General features: G+C 35.9%; 1 protein-coding gene across 5 annotated transcripts in view; it reads left to right on the top strand.

Annotated features, from left to right (window-relative positions):
- Positions 1-19,235, top strand: part of DGKB (diacylglycerol kinase beta) — a 360,852-nt gene that overhangs the window by 14,644 nt on the left and 326,973 nt on the right. For all 5 annotated transcript variants that reach the window (XM_074898029.1, XM_074898032.1, XM_074898031.1 and 2 more), the window contains exon 2: positions 16,919-17,179. In XM_074898029.1, the coding sequence (XP_074754130.1) occupies positions 17,110-17,179 (70 nt within the window). In that variant the 5' untranslated portion in view covers positions 16,919-17,109. The remainder of the gene's footprint in view (positions 1-16,918; positions 17,180-19,235) is intronic.

Genomic DNA, 19,235 nt, shown 5'->3' with positions numbered 1-19,235 from the left:
CACTCCTTGAGGATTGCTTCTTTAGAGAGCCAAAGTGCTACTGTTAAAGATGGTTTGCGAGCAGACAACAGATTGACTGCCAGAGCAAAGCAGCAGAAAATGTTGGTAGGAACAACCAACTACATGCAATCAAATAAAATCTGTCATTGACTTTTTTGTTTTTTCTTTTTCTGTGTGTGTTAGAGAGATGCTTAGAATAATTTTCTTGGTAGGTAAAAGGACAGAGAGAAATGGTTGTGTGGGTTTGAGAGGTGCTGGAAATGCTGTTGCGGTTTTTGGGGAAAACCTGTTGACCTGGGTGGAAATCTTGTGACGGCATCCTGCACAGTCAGAGCAGGAAAACTGCAGCAGCTGCTGGGTTCTCTTGTGCTGTGGAGGGAGGCATTGGAATGTGAGACTGGAAGGTGGCAGATTCAAGATGGGCACATTCCTTCTCAAGGGTAAGAGGAGCCAGGACAGCTCTCAGTCTGTAAGTGAGGCTATGTGCTGTGGCTTTGGAATGGGTAGAGCAAGGAATTTTTTGTTTGAGGGCATAAACTAAACCCTTGTTGAATTCCAGATCACAAGAGCAACAAACACAATGTTGTGGTGAGTGTTTGAGCAACACCCAGTTACAGAGATGTGAAGTGGTGCTCAGAAGAAAGCAGCACGCTGGGATCAAGGATAAGTTGAAGGCTATGATGTCTGGAAAGTGTGAAGGGGGAAAGATTCCCTGGCAAGGGAAAGAAAGATGTGTCTTCATGCTGATGTTGCAATTGCTGTGAATACAATGTTTTGCATGGCACTTTTTTATTACTATTATTTCAGTTTGGACCTATTTTGACAGTGGCATCATCTGCATGACTAAAGTAATTCTTAATATGAAAAAAAAAAATGCTCCTTACCTTTCAAACCAAAACCAAACCCAGAACACCTGTGTGAAGTGTTTATTGCAAAACCAGTGGTATCTGTGTGTGATGTGTGGAGAGTGGGAGTTAGATTCAGCATACCTCTTATGTATTTTATAATTACTGCTGTTTATCTGGACAACTGTGTAAATGAGTACAATACCTTTGAACTAGACCATTTGACTAAAACCCACTAATAATCTAAGAGCGTTGGTTATGCTATGAAAATATTGGAATTCTTAGATAATCAGTGTTTAATTAAGTTAATGGAAGATTTTTTCCTAATCATAAGTCAGATATGAGATAACATGAAGCTGTACTGATGCAGAAGATTATTGTTCTTTTGAACGAGGTTTCAGATGGCTTCACCAGGGGATTTCTGGGGATGTTCCTCTGTGTATCTGTTGTAAAATAAGAGCTCTGGTGCAGTGTAAATAAGGATAGTATGCCTCTTAAAGTTTTTTTTTTTGGACTTAAATCAGAAGTTTATGATTACTTTGGTATTTTACAGAGATCTTACTTGCAAAAGTAAGTAAAGAAAGCAAGCCATGGTGTTTTCACAGCATTAAAATTTATAGCTGCATTTTGTGTGAGAGAAGTAGTCTTAAAAGAGTTGACAATAACAAGACATGACAATATTTTCTTCCTTTTTTGTTATTCTGTAGAGCAGGTGAAGTGCATTTAAGGTATGTGGAATGATGAAATTTGTTCACAGTGTTGACACGTACTGAAAGCAAGGTCCCTTTCCCTCCCCCACCGTGATCCTTCGTGGCATCCACACTGTTTGCCATGTATCCTGTGGAACGACCGAGATAAGTGGTCGATGGTGAGGGACTGTTGTATCCCAAACTTTTTTGCTCATGGCCATCTGGTCTCTCTAGGTCCATTCCCCCATGCCTGACTGCTTTTGCTGGTATGGATGATGCTGTTGGCTGTTCTGCTGCTGCCACAGCCTTTGTTGCGGCAGCAGGGTGTTACGGATTGGGCATGTGAGTGGAAGGGAAGGGAGCCAGCAGGTCTCGTCTCCTGGGACAGCTGGGACTCCCTATGCAACTCCTGCATTATAGGGATCCTTATCTGCTTCTGCAGCTGTGGAGGTGTCCCATGTGTGACTGCCAGTCTGCCTGTCTTCTCCCCTGTTTGGGAATAGATGAAGATTAAGAAGATAACTTAGTGGCAACGCTACAGCATTGTGAATTTTTCAGAATCTTTTTCATCAGAAGTATTTAAGCTAGGTAAAAAAAGTACTTTGGGACATCTTGTTCCATTTATTTTTTAAGACTATTCTCTACAGAAATCACTGGAGAGTTCTTCTTAAAACAGATGGCACAATATGGGCCATTGTAATGCAATTTTCTTTGTAAAATACTGTGTCCCAGGGCAGATTTACCACAAATGGAGCAATCGTGATGTCCCATAAAAGAGAAGACATGTGTTTTTGCAACTTTTGATAAATCTAAAAAATATGCATAACTCTGCCAAGCAAGCAAAGCTTGCTATTTTCAGTAAAGTATTTTGGGGCTTTTGGAGTTTTTTGAAACTGCTAGTACAGTAACTGCTTTGACCAGGAGAACTTTGTACATCCAAAATTTTAAACTTCAATAAATACAGTATTATCTGGAATTATGACTAGCAAGAAGATTTGTTAGATCTCTCTCCACTTGATGTTTTTGTCAGAAAAATAATACACATTTTTTTGTTAATATTATTTACTGGAGCTTTTTAGTTAATAGTTACAGATTTTTAAATCCATAAAATAAAGGACTACTGTATAGATATGGAAATAGAAATACTTAAGAGTCATCTTTCTGATTCACATTCTGTATCTCTTATTATCTGTGCCAACTGGAACTTAGTAATTAATTAAACAACTCTGTTATAAGAGGTCTGCTACCTTTATTGGTGACACCTGTTATTAAAATGGCTAGATAAATTTAATGAATAATTAAAATAGGGGGGAAATATGCAAAACAAATGAAACTTTTAATCAGAATATTCTAGTGTGTCTATATAGAAATACACATGTTCAGAATTTTACCTTTATCATAGGTAGATTTCTAAAATACTAACAAGGTATATAATACCAGTAATGATCAGTATACTTATCCTGAAGAAAAATAGAAAACAAAATTATGTTGTACATATATTTACAGCATGGTATTTTTACAGTGAATTTTGTAGGTATACTAAATTTGTTTTTAATTCTTTTTAAAATGTCAAAAGAAATATCTTGCTTATTTTAGTTGTGCCAAATTAAGAAAGGTAAGCTAAATCTAGTGATGCAGTTGGTGCCTGGGACTTTAGGACTGGAAACTACTAAAGTAAATGTTAAAGATCTATAATAATCTCTTGAATAGTCTCTTAGTTTGTGTACTTGAGAAGGCCGGTCTGAAAAAGGCTAAATGCACTACATTCTCACTTGCTTCTGAAAACAGTATATTTGGCATTTTGCGGTTTTGCATTCCAAGAAGCAGCAGCTTTTTTCTTAATTTTCCTTTACTCTGCTTAAGGTACATACCTTTTCCCCCTTTAAGGGGGAAGTGCAGAGGTTAAGATTTGAGACTAGGTGATAAGTAATTGGTTTGTACTTGAAGGCACATTTCTTAGAATGTCCATCTTCCTTTTATTTAGGGTGCTTTTACTGTGACAAAGAAGTGGATACCTTAGGAATGTTTCTGGCCTTTGGGGTGTAGGCTCAGGCCCTGGGCAACTCCTCCCAGCACCATTTTGGATATGGCTTTGGCTTGCACTGGCCCACCTCTGTGGAAAAGGACAGGAGCTGCTGGAACTGGATAGGAGCCGTGATGTTTTCCAACTAGGTCCCCAGGGTGGGTGACTGGAAAACCAGCACCCTGGGGCAAACCACAGTACACACGCTCAAGTAATTTAAAAACAACCACAGATTTCTGGAATGATGACATTACTGGATATATGTAGTTAAGTCTGTAAGTGGTAATGTTTCCTCAGCAGTATCTACTTCCTTTGAACTACTTCTTGTTTTAATTAATGGTGTATCAACTAAAGCTAGCTTTACATGAGAGACAGGGAATTTTAATTAAAATTCTGTGGTTTTAGTTTTTAGATATCAGTGATAATTTTTATAATCTATAGCTTTATTCTAAGTTATCAAATACTTTTTTTAGGCATTTAGACTTAAATTTACCAATTCGAACTTGACAGGATAGACAAAAATAAAACTGTTAAGAAGTAGGACTGTTTTATTAACTTACATAAATTAGCACTGTTCATGTGTTTAGATATATTTAATTACAGATCTCAGTTCAGTTCCTGACTTTTCCACACGCTTCCTGTGTGATAGCGAGCAAATTATTTGAGAATAAATGTTTCAGGGTGTCTAGTGAATTTGAAATGCAGCAATTAATGCTAGCTGAGATTGAGCCACTTTTTTTAAATTCAGCACTAGGTTTATATTAATTTTCAGGATTTTCAGTTTTACACTTTCTGTAAAATGGGTCTCTTATTTTCTAATCCTTGTACTTTAGAGTAAGCAGGTCTGTCCCCTGTGTCTGTTGTAGTGCCAGTGATATATTCAGCCTTATCTCAGTTTCTGCTTTTTGTATTAGAGCACATAATAATAACATAATAAGTAGTTGACATTTTTCATATTTTCCATTGGTCAAACCAGCTTGTAAAGAATGACCAGAAAAATTAAGTGTATTTAGGTACTGTTGGACATCAGAGTGCAGAGACTCCAGTTTGGGTCAGAAAAGCAACATAGTGTCCAGGCTACATAGTTCCAGTTGCCCAGTCCAGCTCAGCTCTGAGATTTCTTCCCGCTCAGTCTAAACAGCTACATTTAAACAATAGTATCTCAAATTTTGAATTGCAGATTTGCAGGGATACAGGTGACCTAATACAGATGATCCTTATCTGTGGTGTTTTTTTGTTTGTTTGCTTTTTCTTCTTGTGGCTAATAGACTTCCTTTGTTCTTGGGTAAAACAACACAGGTTACTTGGCATTCCTCAGATGATAAAACAGAGGGGCTGTCTTTTGATTTAGTGCAAATATAAGCAAAAAGAAATTAATTAGTTATGAAAGTTACTGTGGTACAGCAAAACCACTTCTGTGAATACCACTGGAACTTATAAGCAAGTTAATTTTAAATGCATTTTATCTTTTTGAGGATGGAGGGTTTATGAGGCTTTAGCTGATATTGGTGAATGTTCTCAGAAGATATACTTTCTAATGAAACAGAAGTTTAAGTTTATAATTTAAAATATAATCTCTGGAAAAAGAACTCCTCATGGAACAGTTTTAAATAACAGAACAATTTTTCTCTTTTGTTAAAAAAATACCATGAGCTACACCAAAATCGGATGACCTTAGTAAACTGAGTGACTTACAGATCATGTAGCTGTGATACTCTTGTGATATAAAGACGATGCAAGTGCAGCAAACGTTTTAGGTTTATTTCATGTGTAGAAAAAAATCAGTTGTGAGTGTTTTGATACAGAGCAGGTGAAAGGAATGACTCATAAATAGCAAATCATTTAGTAAATTTAAACACCATTATTTCTGTAACTGTTTTTAAAATTCACATGCTCTCTAACTGATGAAAGTGAGTTTTACATGGGTGGCTCCTGAGAAGTGTTAGTCCTGTAGACCCTGTTGCCTGTTGATAAGAGTAGACAATGCAAAGGACTTTAGAAAATCTCTTCATTTGAAAACTGCCATGGATCAATTCAGAGTAGAACAATAGGGAATAATTCTTAACCCCCAAAAAATCTGCTCATATTTTTTTTTTTTTAAATTATATTCTCTTTCAAGATTTTAGTGGAATCCAAACTCTCTAACATACATATTTCTTATACAGTCTTCTCATAAAACATCAAGATCTTTAGTGACAACTTTGTGTATGGAAGAATTACTACAGTGGTTGCTGTCTAAGTACAGACTGAGCTATTAAAGCAATTATAGGATAGTTGAAAAACAATGAAAGATTAAATGTGACTTAACAAGCTTGTGCATGTTCGTAAGTAACAAGGTTTTTCTTCATAGTTTCTCTCTGGTAATAGACAGCTCAACATAAACCTTGAGGTAATTTTGCAATTTGCAGGAAGATGTGGAAGTTCTAAGGGGCAAATTTTTTAACTTTAGTTATCACTGTAAATGAAATTTCAAACATTTCTGTTTGAGAAACCTTTGTTTCAGTGAGCAGACCTTAGATTGGCTAAACGTTAAGTTGTAGGATCATAAAGTTTGAATTGAAGGAAACGGTTTAAAAGGGCTTGAGCTTCTGACTCATAGTGCATCAAGTACAGTGTGTGCATCCCAGTGCTTCATCTGAAAAACTAACAAAACCAGCAAAACAGATTGCAGGTTGAAAGCAGAAGGACTTTAATAGATCTGAAATGGTGTAATATATACAGGCTTGCAGTTGTTTTTAGTTAGTGTTGCTGCTATAAAGGATAAGAATAGACATTCATGGAGGCAGTACATCTGTAATTAGTATTACCAGGAGTGGTAGAGCTTTTATCTGATAACTCTGTTCTGTGTGGGAGTGGAGTCCAGAAGATTGAATTATATAATTATTCCACATATAGAAGAACAAATGTAGTGTTACCAAGCTGCCATCCATTTTATTATACCTTTTTTGTCACTGAAGAGGAATTCTTTTAACAATTCAAGCACAGAAATAAGGGATTGTTTAGTTTCTTTTCATGTTTGTGTATGTATTCTGCTCTCCTTACTTTATCACCCCCTTTGATTTCTGGCTTTTCATTAGTTCCGTGTTCTACTAAATAAGTCTTCTTGATATCAGGTTTAGAAATGTTGTTAGAATGGACTATTTTTTTTCTTTCCCCACTATATATATGTATTGATTTATTTTTAAAGGCAAAGAAAAGGAAGCATATCAACTTATGTATTTTTTACTTTTTAAAGATGTGGTAAAAATGAATTGCACAGAAAATAATTAAGTGACAATGTTTGTGGTTTGGAAGTGTACATACAGATAATTTTTAGTTATGACAAATACAGTAATAGCAAAAGAAGGAAGACCTACACTAGAAGATGTCTAGTGCTGTAAAAGGTGTTCTGATATGGAGATGGATATTATTTAATACTTGTCGGGCTCTTGACTACAATTTGTGGATAACATTAAAACTCCCCCGGGCAAAATCCTGTGGATCCCCAGTGGAATTGCAGAGAATGAGGAAACAGAAGCATCAACATTCAGCAAAGTCAGGGGAAATTCTTTCATGTTTCAAGCTGCAAGTTCAGTTTTGTATCCAACAACTGCATATGTAAGGCAAATTGCTCACTTGCTTCAGATGTGTTTATTCCGTGTCTCTTTTTCAGGTAATTTTGAGCATGTTTTACTACTGTATTCTAAGCAGCCTGTTCCCGAGCTTATCAGTAACACAGGCAAAAAGAACTGCAAGGTGGCAAAATCAAACATTTTTCTTCACAGGCTTGTGAGGACAGGTGATGCTGTCACCCTCAAGACGTCAGGAAGGGTGAAGTGCCACCAGTGACCCCCCAGAAGTATATTCAGCAGTCTACAGACAAACAAGCAAAACCAAAAACAAATCCTGAAGGATATGTGCATGTGGTCCAGATCTGCAATAGGATACTAACTACCATTTTCTCTCAAACTATAATAATGTAGCATAAGTTAAACTCAAAATTGATCTTGACCTGTTCTTTGCCTGAAGTTTCCTGCATCTGTTCTCAGACTTGAGGAAAGGCTTATGTGTCTGAAAGCTTCACGTGTTAGAAAATATTTTACTTCTTTCTGCCAGTCTCATGTCTCTCCTATCTTTACATAATCATACTTACAATAACAGTAATGTTAGTGCCAAGTACTATTGTGCAAAAACATAAGCTAAATCTGAGGAGGATTATTTGCAACATTTAAAGAGAGAAAATAATTAGGTAGGACTCCATAGAAAAACATACTAGAAAAAAGATAACAGAAATGCAAAGTCTTTCTCCAGAGAAAAAATATTTAAAAAATGCAAGCATAATATAAGCTAGCTCAGCCAAAAAATTCCCAAGGGAAGGAGGAGACAGGATCATCTTTTTTTGTCTTCTTCCCTTTAAGATGGGAAAAACACAGGGAAACACAAATTAACAAATGAGGTTTTGTATTGAAAACTGAACACCATGGAAATAACCCACAAACTTAAGTTGCATAAAAGTGTAATTATATACCTTTGTCAATTAAAAGTGCAATTAAATACCCATTTTTAGTTGTTTAAAAATCCATGGGAATATTGGCATTTGTTAGCTAAAAAGCATTCTGGAGACAGCTTAGCATGTTTAAAATGGTTGAATTTAGAATGGAGTCTTTGGATGAAAGACTGAACATTTACAATATAATGACTTAATATCCTGAAATCAGTATGTGGAGGACAGAAATTTCATTGTCATCTTCTCATATTCCTCTGAAAGATGTATCAGTGTGTTAAAGTTCTGCCTTTAGAACAATAAGCCTGTCTGGGCGGGACGGACAGATAGACAAAGATCCTCAATCACCAAAAATCTTGTGTGTACTTCCACAGTTCTATGTCTCAGTGTAGTCAGTGGCAGTATATAACCTGTAGGAAAACTCGTAAGGATGTAAGATGAGAGACTCAAGGCATGTTTATGCTGTTGAAAGAGATGAAGCCAACCTGCCTTGAAGTGGTAGTTTCAGGTACTGAGAGCTGTGAAAGTGTGACAGCATGGACCTCAGCATTGATTTGGCATGTGTGCAGGAGGTTGGGCAGAGGTGCAGAGCTTGCCCTGGTGCTTGTGGTGCCTGCGGGCCAACTTGAATGTTTCCTTCTGGCATTGCTTCACTAAAACTGCCTTCACGTGCTCCACTTGTGCATCCATGCCTGTGATGGCAGCGTGGTTGTGCCGTCAGAGCAAGCGCTAGGAACCCAAAATTGGTGATGTTCACAGAGCCTTCGCAAACCTAGAAATTATCGTCTCCTTGGAGCTGAATTTGAATAGGTCAGGAATTGTGTGGGTGAACAAGGAATAGTAGTTTGAGATGTTGCTGGCACCACATAGTTTCCTTTGGCTGCAGATAATGCATTCCTGTAGGCAAGGGCCCATTCTACTTTATGGTATCCCTTTTGGTAGCTCACTATCACTGAAGTCTTTTATAGTAATACTAATGAATAAATATGAAACTGTTTGTAGTTGTCTAGAAGGTTCCACGCTATCCCAGTAGACAATGACATGGTGCCAGCTATTCGTATCCCAGGACTGCAATAATTTAATCAACTTTTGCATGTAGCTCTCTCCCTGGGGGAAAAAAGAAGAAAAAAAACCCCACCTAGTAGAAAACATAGCATGGACTTCTGCTATGAAATCTGTTAACCTGTCGGCTAACCTGTTCTCTATTCTCTGTGCAGATTTCCTGTTGAAGATTAAATCGGGTTCGTATTTTCACAAGTTATTTAAAAGGCACTCCAGTCCCCTGTTCCCAGTTTATTTTAAAAGCACATAAAGCTTTGGAATGAGGGCAGCAGTTGACAAATCTTTTCCTCTAGTGCAGTGGAACATTTTTGTCACAAGACTAAAGTACATCTCTCTTCAAAGGCTTATTTCCGAGCATGAAGTAGGAATTTCTGCCCCAGGAACTAAAGGATCATCAGAAATCGTCCCCAGTAGTAAATTACACTTTTCAGCTTTGCCTTCCTCTAATGTAATCACCCCTAGAGCACCTAAATATGGAGAGATTAATTAAACCCCAAATTAAACAAAAAACCCCTGGTAGCTTATTACCAACAGAAGTTAATTGTTATGCAGAATTTACAGTTCATCCCATGAGAGAGAATGGAAAGAAAAGAGGAAGAACACGTGGCAGATAATAGTTGAAGTGCTTAATGCTTTGCTGATACGGGCTCAGATACTTGTGGTGCCAGCTGTGGGGAGATCTATGTAGAGTTCACACCGAAGGGTGCACTTCTGGAGCTGGCTTTCTTGGGGAAGGTGGCAGATGCACACTTTGGAAGGCAGAGGTTGCCCCTAAGATGTTTATTCTGTGATGTTCTAAATTTTGGGGGAATTTTTGGTAGATACATAGAAATAGTAGTGGGCAACATGGAAAGAATTGTGATTAATCCTCTCTACAGGGGGATATATCCACTAGACAACCAAACATGCTGTATTCCAGAGATCTTTCTACAGATTACATATTCATATTTATCAAATCCTGTGCTTTCTGTCCCAGATTGCTTTGTTGTATTTATTAAAGAATACCAGTCATAAGCCTTAGTGCTTCAGCCTTCTTTTAAGGCTTCTAATATTCAAATAGTATATTTTTGAAATTCACAGATTTCAAAATACTATCAGCTATCTAGAAATTTTTCTAACGAGTTTATTGTCTGCTTTTTGCTGGGGTCACTTTTTTTTTTCTCCTAGTTTAAATATGTTTATAATCAATCACTTATACAATCCAAATATTATACAGTGTAATCATTTAGTCATAAATTAAGCAGTACCAAATGTTAATGTCTCTATGGACAAATTTGCTTGTTTAGTCATTGATGTAAAATGATAAGAAGGATGACTAACTTCTCAAATTCCCTATTTAAAAGTTTCACTTTTTTAAATATGTTTTGCTAAAATTGTTATTGAGAAGTTTTTAATATTGGGAACAGTTTCATGACTCACAAGATTTTTGAATTATGTACTGTTTCTCTCATAAGCATAAAATAAATTCCAGTCTGAAAATGTGTCAGTTTATTTTTAGTTTATTCAGTTATATTACTTAAAGCAAGAAGAAAGCCTTTATAAAACTATGATACATCAGCATATATACATTCTGATATTTCCTTGTCCCAGATTCTCCTTAGGTTTCATTTATTTCAATATTTCTTTTAGTGAAGAAAACGTTGAGAAATTTAAATGTACTTATTCTGACTTGGTACGTAATTAGTGTAGCAACTTGGAAATAAGCCTAGGAGTTGGAAAAATTTTAAGATGTATCTGATGTTGCTTTTGAAGTAGTCTTGTCATGAAGTTAAGGTACATAAAAAGCAAAGTACAAAATATAATTTTAAAAGTATGCCTGTATTTTAAATGCATGTAGCTATATCCAGTAACGTTGCTATCTTGCATTCTCATCAGTTTTTACTGGTGCTCAGTTTTAGTTGCTAATATTTGTCACAAACGGTAGTATTGGTGAAATGTTTTCCCAGAGATCCAAGTATATTCGGCGTATCATGGTTTTTGTGCTACATGTATTCCCCGTGTTTGCTGATATATTCCATGTAAATAATTTGAGGAAGTGAGTTTGAATAGTTGTTTCTCTAAGGATACAGTCCATATCTTTGTATTAAAATGGATGATTTCACGTGCCCAAGACTAGTCCACCTGGGGATAAAGTAGTCAGGAGAACATGCATGCTTTTGAGTTGTGTTGAAGTCACTCCTTTAAAGGGGGAAAATTTTGGCTTTGTAAGCAAATTTTCACTGATTTCAGTGTATCAGTGCTTAGAGTTTATATTTCAGAATTACATTAATTTACATCAGTAAACATCCTTTGCTAAATTGAAAGAGAATGACTTTATGCTAAATACTGTGAAAAACAAGAGGATGTTGTTATGTAAAATATGCAATTTATGTAGGAAAAAGCTGTTGTATTTTGTTATGGGGGCTCTTCTTTTTCATCCATGCCATTAATCCAGCAGCAATTATAAATTATCATAATACTTCTCTATTTGAGAGTAAAGAAATCAGAATAGTGATTAGCAGATACATTTGGTTGGATTTTTTCTCCCCTCAGACTAAACTTTCAACTGTGCAAATTTAGAGTATTTCTGACATTCGACACATTGTTTTCTACAAAGTATAAAATGAATTGCAGGAATACCTGTGCAAATTGTTTTGTATATCTGCACATAATTCCTGCAGTTCTAAGAAATTAAGGATTGTTAGCATGTTTCTGTTGAGGTGTTTTTTTGGTTCAGCTGTTTTAACAATAGCAACCTTAAGGGAGAGAATATCCTGGGGGTTCAATAGCAAGTGTGGTCCAGTGCCCAGGAAATTCTAGCAGGTTAATTGATAGATTCTGACAGGTTAATTAATAGAGAATAAATAGTGCAATAGTGCATCATAATACCTTGTGTATTAATGTTACATAGATCTTAACATTCGATCACAAGAGACTGTATTTTATACATGAAGGCTGAGTTCTTCTACAAATGTTGATGAAATGTTTACTTTTCCAGTGTTCGCTAAACTCATAAAGGACACCGAGTTTTCAGAGGAAAAATGCTTTGGTCTTGTCAGTAAAAAGAACATACTTGCTTTCTGAACTGGTTGCAGGAGTTAATAGAGAGAAATGTTTCAGGTGTATGTGTCAGCGTGTGGTATCTGACATGTAAAAATTCTCCTTTGCAAAATCTATGATGTCGCCCACACTGAAATCACAGGATCCAGCTAACCGTGGTGAAGGTGTAGGACCCAACTGAAGGAAATACCAAGTACATTCTGTACAGAAAAGTTCTTGAAAAGAGTAATTGCTTCAACCTCCATAGCAATTAAGGGATAAAATATTCTGTGTTATTTATTCCTATTGTTCAGGCAAAAATCACTAATCAGTCATGTTGTGGAGAACTGTAGTTTCACTGGAAGGAAACTTGTTTCCTTAGGGTTCATGTTATTTCTTTTTTTTATTTTTTTTTTCCTTAGGCATACTAAAGCAGGGGGAAATGGGAGAAAAGGACTTGAAGGTCTCAGACTTATATAGCATGGAAGATACTTAAGATCTGTCATGTTGTCACCTGTACCCTTTCTTATCATCAGCCAACACTGTGCCTCCTTTATGGAGTAACTGGCAATTAATGATGAAATTGTGAGATGTTCATTGTTAAAAGGCTGGTGGAAAGCAAAAAATGTCTGCGTAATTCCAAAAGCCAGTTTCTAGGTTGTTTTATGTTTCCCTGTTATGGTGAACAGGGGAAGGTCCCTTAAGGCATGCATTAAAAAGAGTGTTATGCTTTCAGTCATGGCAGTGAGGATGGACCCCAGAAGAAGCCCTTCTGCCTTTCTGGAGAAAGTGGAGGGAGTTGGGTTAGTTGAGGAGCTGGACGTATTTCTACAGGCCACAGTGCTCCCCTGGAATTCAAGTTCAAAGCTTAACCCAGTATTGTTGATCAGTTTTGTAGGACCAAAAATAATTCCCCCCCCCCCCGATTCTCTCTGAAAACTCCTCTTTTCTTTCAGTGAGGACTTTATAAGGGGTTATGAGATGATTTGAGTGTTGAGGTTGGTGTATAGAGGATGTGCCTTTACATTTGTTTTTTCCTCCATTGTATATTCCTTTCTCTTCTCCACTTCTTAGCCGTTTTTTTGCAGAGCAACTGAGGATTTCAGTGGCATGGGGAATTCCTGGAAATCTAAGTTGGTTAGCATTGTTGGCTGAATGCTAAGTAATTTGATTTGTAGATTTTTTTTTTTAACAAAGCTTTGCTTCCTAGTTTGGGTATGTGGCCTCATAGGAATCCTGACAGAAAACTTAATAGACTCTCAAATTCAGAAAGAAAAACATGTTATAAAAGGGAAACTGCGATTCTAAGACTTATTATAGTCAGTGGATAGAGGAGGAAGAATTTTTTTTTCTAATTCTTTCTGTGATAAAATTAATGGTTTATTAATGTAGTGTTCTAATTTCTCTCCTTTGTAAGGCCTGCTTTGTGTCTGGTTGAGTGGGCTGTGAATCTTGCCTAAGCATATGCTAACAAAATGTGTGCACAGATCCAATTCCCCTGGAATAGGTCAAACTCTCAGAGGACCAGTGGAAGACTTCCTTACCTGATATCCTATCTATTTTAACTCTGTGCTGTAGTGTGTTCTTCAAAGTAATTTATCTCTGCATGGAGAGGTCAAATCACTGTTTGTGTCTGTTTAGTGCTGCTGATCTTTTTTTTGCTTGCCAGCAAGCACATTTGGTTAATGTTTTAGATCAAGATTCTTTTTTTTCCTACGTGGTAGTATTACCCCTGTTACTGCTTTCCTCTACATGTAGTTGTGTATAGGTTTCTCATTTCATGACCTTCCTGGAGTACTGAGAAAGAGCACTAAAATAAGGTGCGAAGGAATGTATTTAAATTAAACGCTACTGAAAAAGATAACGTAAATTAATATTTTCTTCTACAGAAATTAAGATATTTATATAAGATGTAGGTTATCTTGTTATGTTTACCTTAACAAATGGCACACATCACATAACGTAAATATGCATTGATGGCTTTTGTCATCAGCATCTGTATAATGTGCTCAATTTCTTATAGCTACATTATTATGTATGTCTAAAATGGGGAAATCCCTCTGTAAAAGACTTAACTATGAAAACTAAAGGATTCAGGGAGCTGAGACCTTTCCTTATTTAGGGCTCCCCTTAAGCAGAACTTAATAGGAACCTAAAAAAAGGAAGCCTCTCTAAGGTTCCTTTTGCTCAGATTTTCCCCATTTCTGCATATTCCTGGATCACATGAACTGAGGTGGTGTACAGGACCTGGCTGCAGTTCAAAGACCAGCTAGCCATCCTCAGAGGAACACCTAACTCCCCATTGCTGCTCCTGGATTAGACCTAGCAAAGCAGTTACACTAGATCACCCACAGTCTTCCCCTTTTAAAGGAAGGAACTTTGATTTGGACATCTTTCCAAGATAAGAATGTAGCCTTAAACTCTTTTTGTATCTTCTATGGTAAATCTGCTGGCTTACACGCAGACTACATCTTCTTTCCTGTTGACTGCCGTGCCCATAATAAACTTTTCCATTGCTCTCATCTCATTCAGGTCATGTACCTTTTCTTGCAACACTGTTTGTAGGCAGTAGAGCCTGGGTGTCTGGTAAAGGGAAAAGGTGATCATTTAGATCTGAATTTGGAGAAGGGGAAGTCAATGGGAAAACATCCGTTTTCACTGCCCATGTACCATGTATACAACAAACCCTATAAGTGGCCAACTAAAGGTGTTGCACATGGATACACTGACCACTTTAGAGCTCACAAGTTATTACCTGGCTGGTGATAGCAATTCTAATGATTAACAGCTTATCACAAATATTCATAATAAATAATTGATATAATCTCTAACTGCACAGCAATGTTAGCTTTTGCAGGTAATGAAGCTAATGTAGTTAATGCAAAAAGTAATACGGGATGAGATTGTAGATAATTTTGGTTCTATTAAATCAATTATACAAATCTAAAAACATTTTCAGTAAAACCCAATCAGTTGTCAACAATATGAGAAAAATATACCTATTTGAAGAAATGAAATTGTCTTCAATACAATCTAATCAACTGCCAGAAATGAAGCTCTCTTATTTGATTAAAATGTTCCTGTTGACTATAGTTATTTTCTTTTGTCATAAATAAGTGGACTGAGGTTCTCAAGACAGAATGATACCTTTTCTTACTGAATATTGCTTTTAGCTTTTGTAGTTACTGCCCTTTTTCTGTCACTGACATCGATTCATTGATGTTTGAGGATTGATGTGCGTTGCATTTGGCCAACATTATCTGCATTAATGTTGTTTTTTCCATCCCAATCTCCATGCTTATATTACTTTTTGTTATTTGTTCAGTGAGTGTTTCTAGATCTTACCTCTTCCAATTTATCATTATGTTTTATTCTAACTTGAGGAGATGAAGAGCATAGGAATCTCTTCTGGTTCAGATTTTAAAAAGACAAGGCAGCTGCCAGGTAGCCTGTTGTTGTATTTAGATAGCCTTACCTGCTCATAATATAGGTGCATATACTCAAATAATTTACCAGGAAGGGTCTGAGAGCAGTGAAAGTGTCCTCGAACTAAGGTGTCTTTCTTCCTGAGTTTTTGTCCAGGAATGATACTCATATATATGGCAGGAAAAAAAAGTGTTGTCTATCATTGGGTTAATGTATATTTTTTCACATACTTCTGTTCCTAACTACTCTATTTCTTATTTTTTTTTTCCTTCCTCCCCTCTCATGATATTTTACTCCTTTTTCTTTCCTCTCCCAGCTGCCAATGTTTTCCTTTTTAATAGTCTTTCCATTACTGTGTCAGTCTTTTCTGGTGTGAATTTTTCCTTTGCTCTTTTTGTAATTTGACCCTTGTAAATGACACATTGCTAGGCATATAAAGAGATTCCACTTACAGTCTAAAATTAGCTTTCTAGTCTAAACTTGTCATCTAGGCAACCTCTGTAATCAATAGTGAAAGATAAATACCCCAAGAAGGCAATTTATCACATTTTAAGATTATGTTGAAACTGGAGGGATTAATTGCTGTCTGGGCCACCTGTCTCTTTCTGCTGATTAAAGAGAGAGCCCTAGATGACAATCTCAGATGAGATACCTGACTTTCTGATGGCTAAAATTAGATTAAAAGTATCCAACCTGTTGTGCAAGGTGTGGTTTGGTAATGCATTGCCTTTGTAAGGTCTGTCCTACAGAGGTAGAAACTGCATAAAATTGGAATGAGATGGCACCCACAGTCTGATTTTTTTTTTTTTTTTTTTTTTTTTTTTGTTCCTGAACTGATTTGCAATGGTGCCAACAGTTATATTTGATTTTCAGTAGTGACTTCAGTGATGTTGTGACATTCTAGAAATCACACCCCTACTATTTTGTTAGAATAGTTAACATGTGAAAACTGCAGAATCCATTTGATTTTTGACATGGGGAATTAGAAGCTTCAGAACATTTCTTGCAAGGCCATACGGCACTGTACAGCAACATAATTGGATACAAACCCAATGAATCATAGGGAAATAAGTTTACTGATAGATAATATCTACTATTGCAGTGGTTGTTACTAAATCACAGACATCCCCACACAAGATGTCCAGATAAAATTTGATCATAAACAGTCAATAATTTTTGATTATCAGTGCTGCACATAAGCATTTGGAATTACAAAAATAAAATTCAGAAATGCATGTAAAACTATTTATGGGCAAATAGTGAATGGAAAGATTTTGAGCAAAACTATATACAAGAAAATATTTATCAGTTACAGTTATTCCCATAGGAAAACTGTTATTTATTCTTCTAATACTTGATCTTCTTTCAACAGTGCTGTAACTCATCACTGAACCAACACACTGGGAACAGTTCATAGCAACAAAACCTTTATCCACACAGACTGATGCCACCTCTCCAATCTCCAAGCACTGTGAACTGAAGCTACAAATCTTTATGGAGTTTATATCACCTGGGTCAAAGGGAATGTTTCTCTGATATTTAACAAGGACCCTTACTGCCAGTATGACGAGCCAGGAGAAGTGGGTTAACCTTAGTCCTGGAGAGTTCTCTCAGCTTCAGAAATATGCAGAATGTAAGTAATTTTTAAAATATGTGATTTTATGGCTAATTAAGAATATTTTGAATGCAGAATATAATATTACTGTTATTGATATTATTCACCATCAAGAGGTTAAATTATGTTTATTTGAGTTTTTTTAACAGACAATGTTATAAATTATGTTCAGGTTTTTTAATCCAAAAGATATGTTATTTGGAAGGGAAAAATAAAAGACAGTTACTCTGTAATTTTATTTTTTTTTACTGAACAATTATTATCCAGTATGGTACCATGTCGACTGACTATGGGTTATGTGATTAAGGATATTTGGAGAGTCTATTTTTATGGCTTTGTTGCCTTAAATTCACCATAACAATTTGTCAGCCACTAGAGTGGGGTTTGTAGTTAAAAAGAAACCTTGCGTAGTCATGGAGGAAGCATGGAGATTCCAGGAGAAACACACATAGGTGTTCCATGTGAAGATTTCTAATACTGTAAACGGTGCAAAGGAGGAGTTGTCCTGTGAAAGAGCAGGAAACAAAAATCTGTCTCAGCTGAAGATCCAGTTCTTTGGTTACTGCTCAGGCAAAACTTTAGAGCTGCCCAAGCAACTTCAATGGCTCAGAATAATGTGCTTAGAAGACGGATTACTGAACTGAGAAGTTAGGTTTAGGAGATGGTTTATGAAGCCTGATAAGAACTGAACTGGAAAAGACAATAACATTTAGGAAGTTTTCCTGTATGGTAAGTAATCTAAATTTGTATTTTTTAAAACAGAGAAAGTCTCATATGATTTATGAATGCTGTTGACTTGCAACTAAAGGAAACATTTGTTTATGAGGTAAAATGAAGACTGGTGATTGGTTTTTTTTGTGTCTGTGACATCACAGCATAGAATTAATTGTATTTCATTGTAGTCATCTAACAGAATAATCATAAAATGATTATTAGAGTTAACTTTCATAGTACATTCCACAGGAATGTGATTGAGATTCATAATATTTTCATGATACCAAGTTAAGCCATGAGTGATACTTTATATAATGCAATGTCGTTGAACAACAACAAAAAAAAAATCAGTAGAAATATTTACATGATTCTTTGTGGAACATGTATATTTGAGTCTCACAGTTTTCTACAACAATTGCTGTATAGTTTGTATTATTCTCTTTATTATTAACAAAGTATGTTTCCTCACCATGCCACCTTCTTGTCTCAAAGGATAAGCTATAGAGATGAAGTAAATTTGCTCCCTATACAACTTTAATTTCTTAATGATGTTGCCAAGAAGGAGCTATTTTGTTTCACATTTCATAGTGGAATATAAGGCATCAGTATCTGTCTGGTATTTAACCAGTCAGGACCTCCTTCTTAAAAGAAGGCCTTAAAGATCTGGTACGAGTCTAAGAAATGAAAATATCCATGCTTTTTAGTAGTTCTTCTGTTTGTATGTAACACATAGAAACATTAAATAAAGGGAAATAAGATGCAATTACACAGACCTTGCAAAGCACGCATCCAGATTTTATACTGATTTTCCATTGCCTTCAGAAACCGTTGCAAATAAATGTTTTTTGAATTTCACATTTGATGTGAAATATTCTTGATGTGAAATATTTACATTTGATGTGAATGATTCTTTGCAAAGAAAAGGTTTTTGTATTTCACATTTGATATGAATAAGCTTGTTTCTTTTAAATTATATCACCAAATGAATAATGAACATAGTATAGCAGTTTAAAAAAAAAAAAATTACTTCTGAAAATATTTACTTCTTCCTGGGAAAATATTTTAAAATTATTCTTCATTAACTTGTTCAATACCAGAAATTGAAGACTCTTAATAGAGACAGAGAGAACAGTTATGGTGTTTTTTTCCTATGCATTTTTATAATTTAAGCCTTCAATGCAGCATTTGCCAAATTATTTGTCATCTTCCTTATGGGGGAAAAAAAGGCATTTAATATATTCCTTTTCCTTCTTCTTCCCTTTGCTCCTCCAGCACTTCTTGCACAGAGCATAGTTCAGAGTCATTTCTTTAATAGAACTATCGGTATCACAGTAAAGTACTTGGTGAAATTGGCTGTATT

Source organism: Athene noctua, chromosome 2 (assembly GCF_965140245.1).
Source record: "Athene noctua chromosome 2, bAthNoc1.hap1.1, whole genome shotgun sequence".
NCBI lineage: Eukaryota > Metazoa > Chordata > Aves > Strigiformes > Strigidae > Athene > Athene noctua.
Note: the sequence above shows the minus strand (reverse complement) of the source record. Positions and strands in the feature narration are given on the sequence as shown.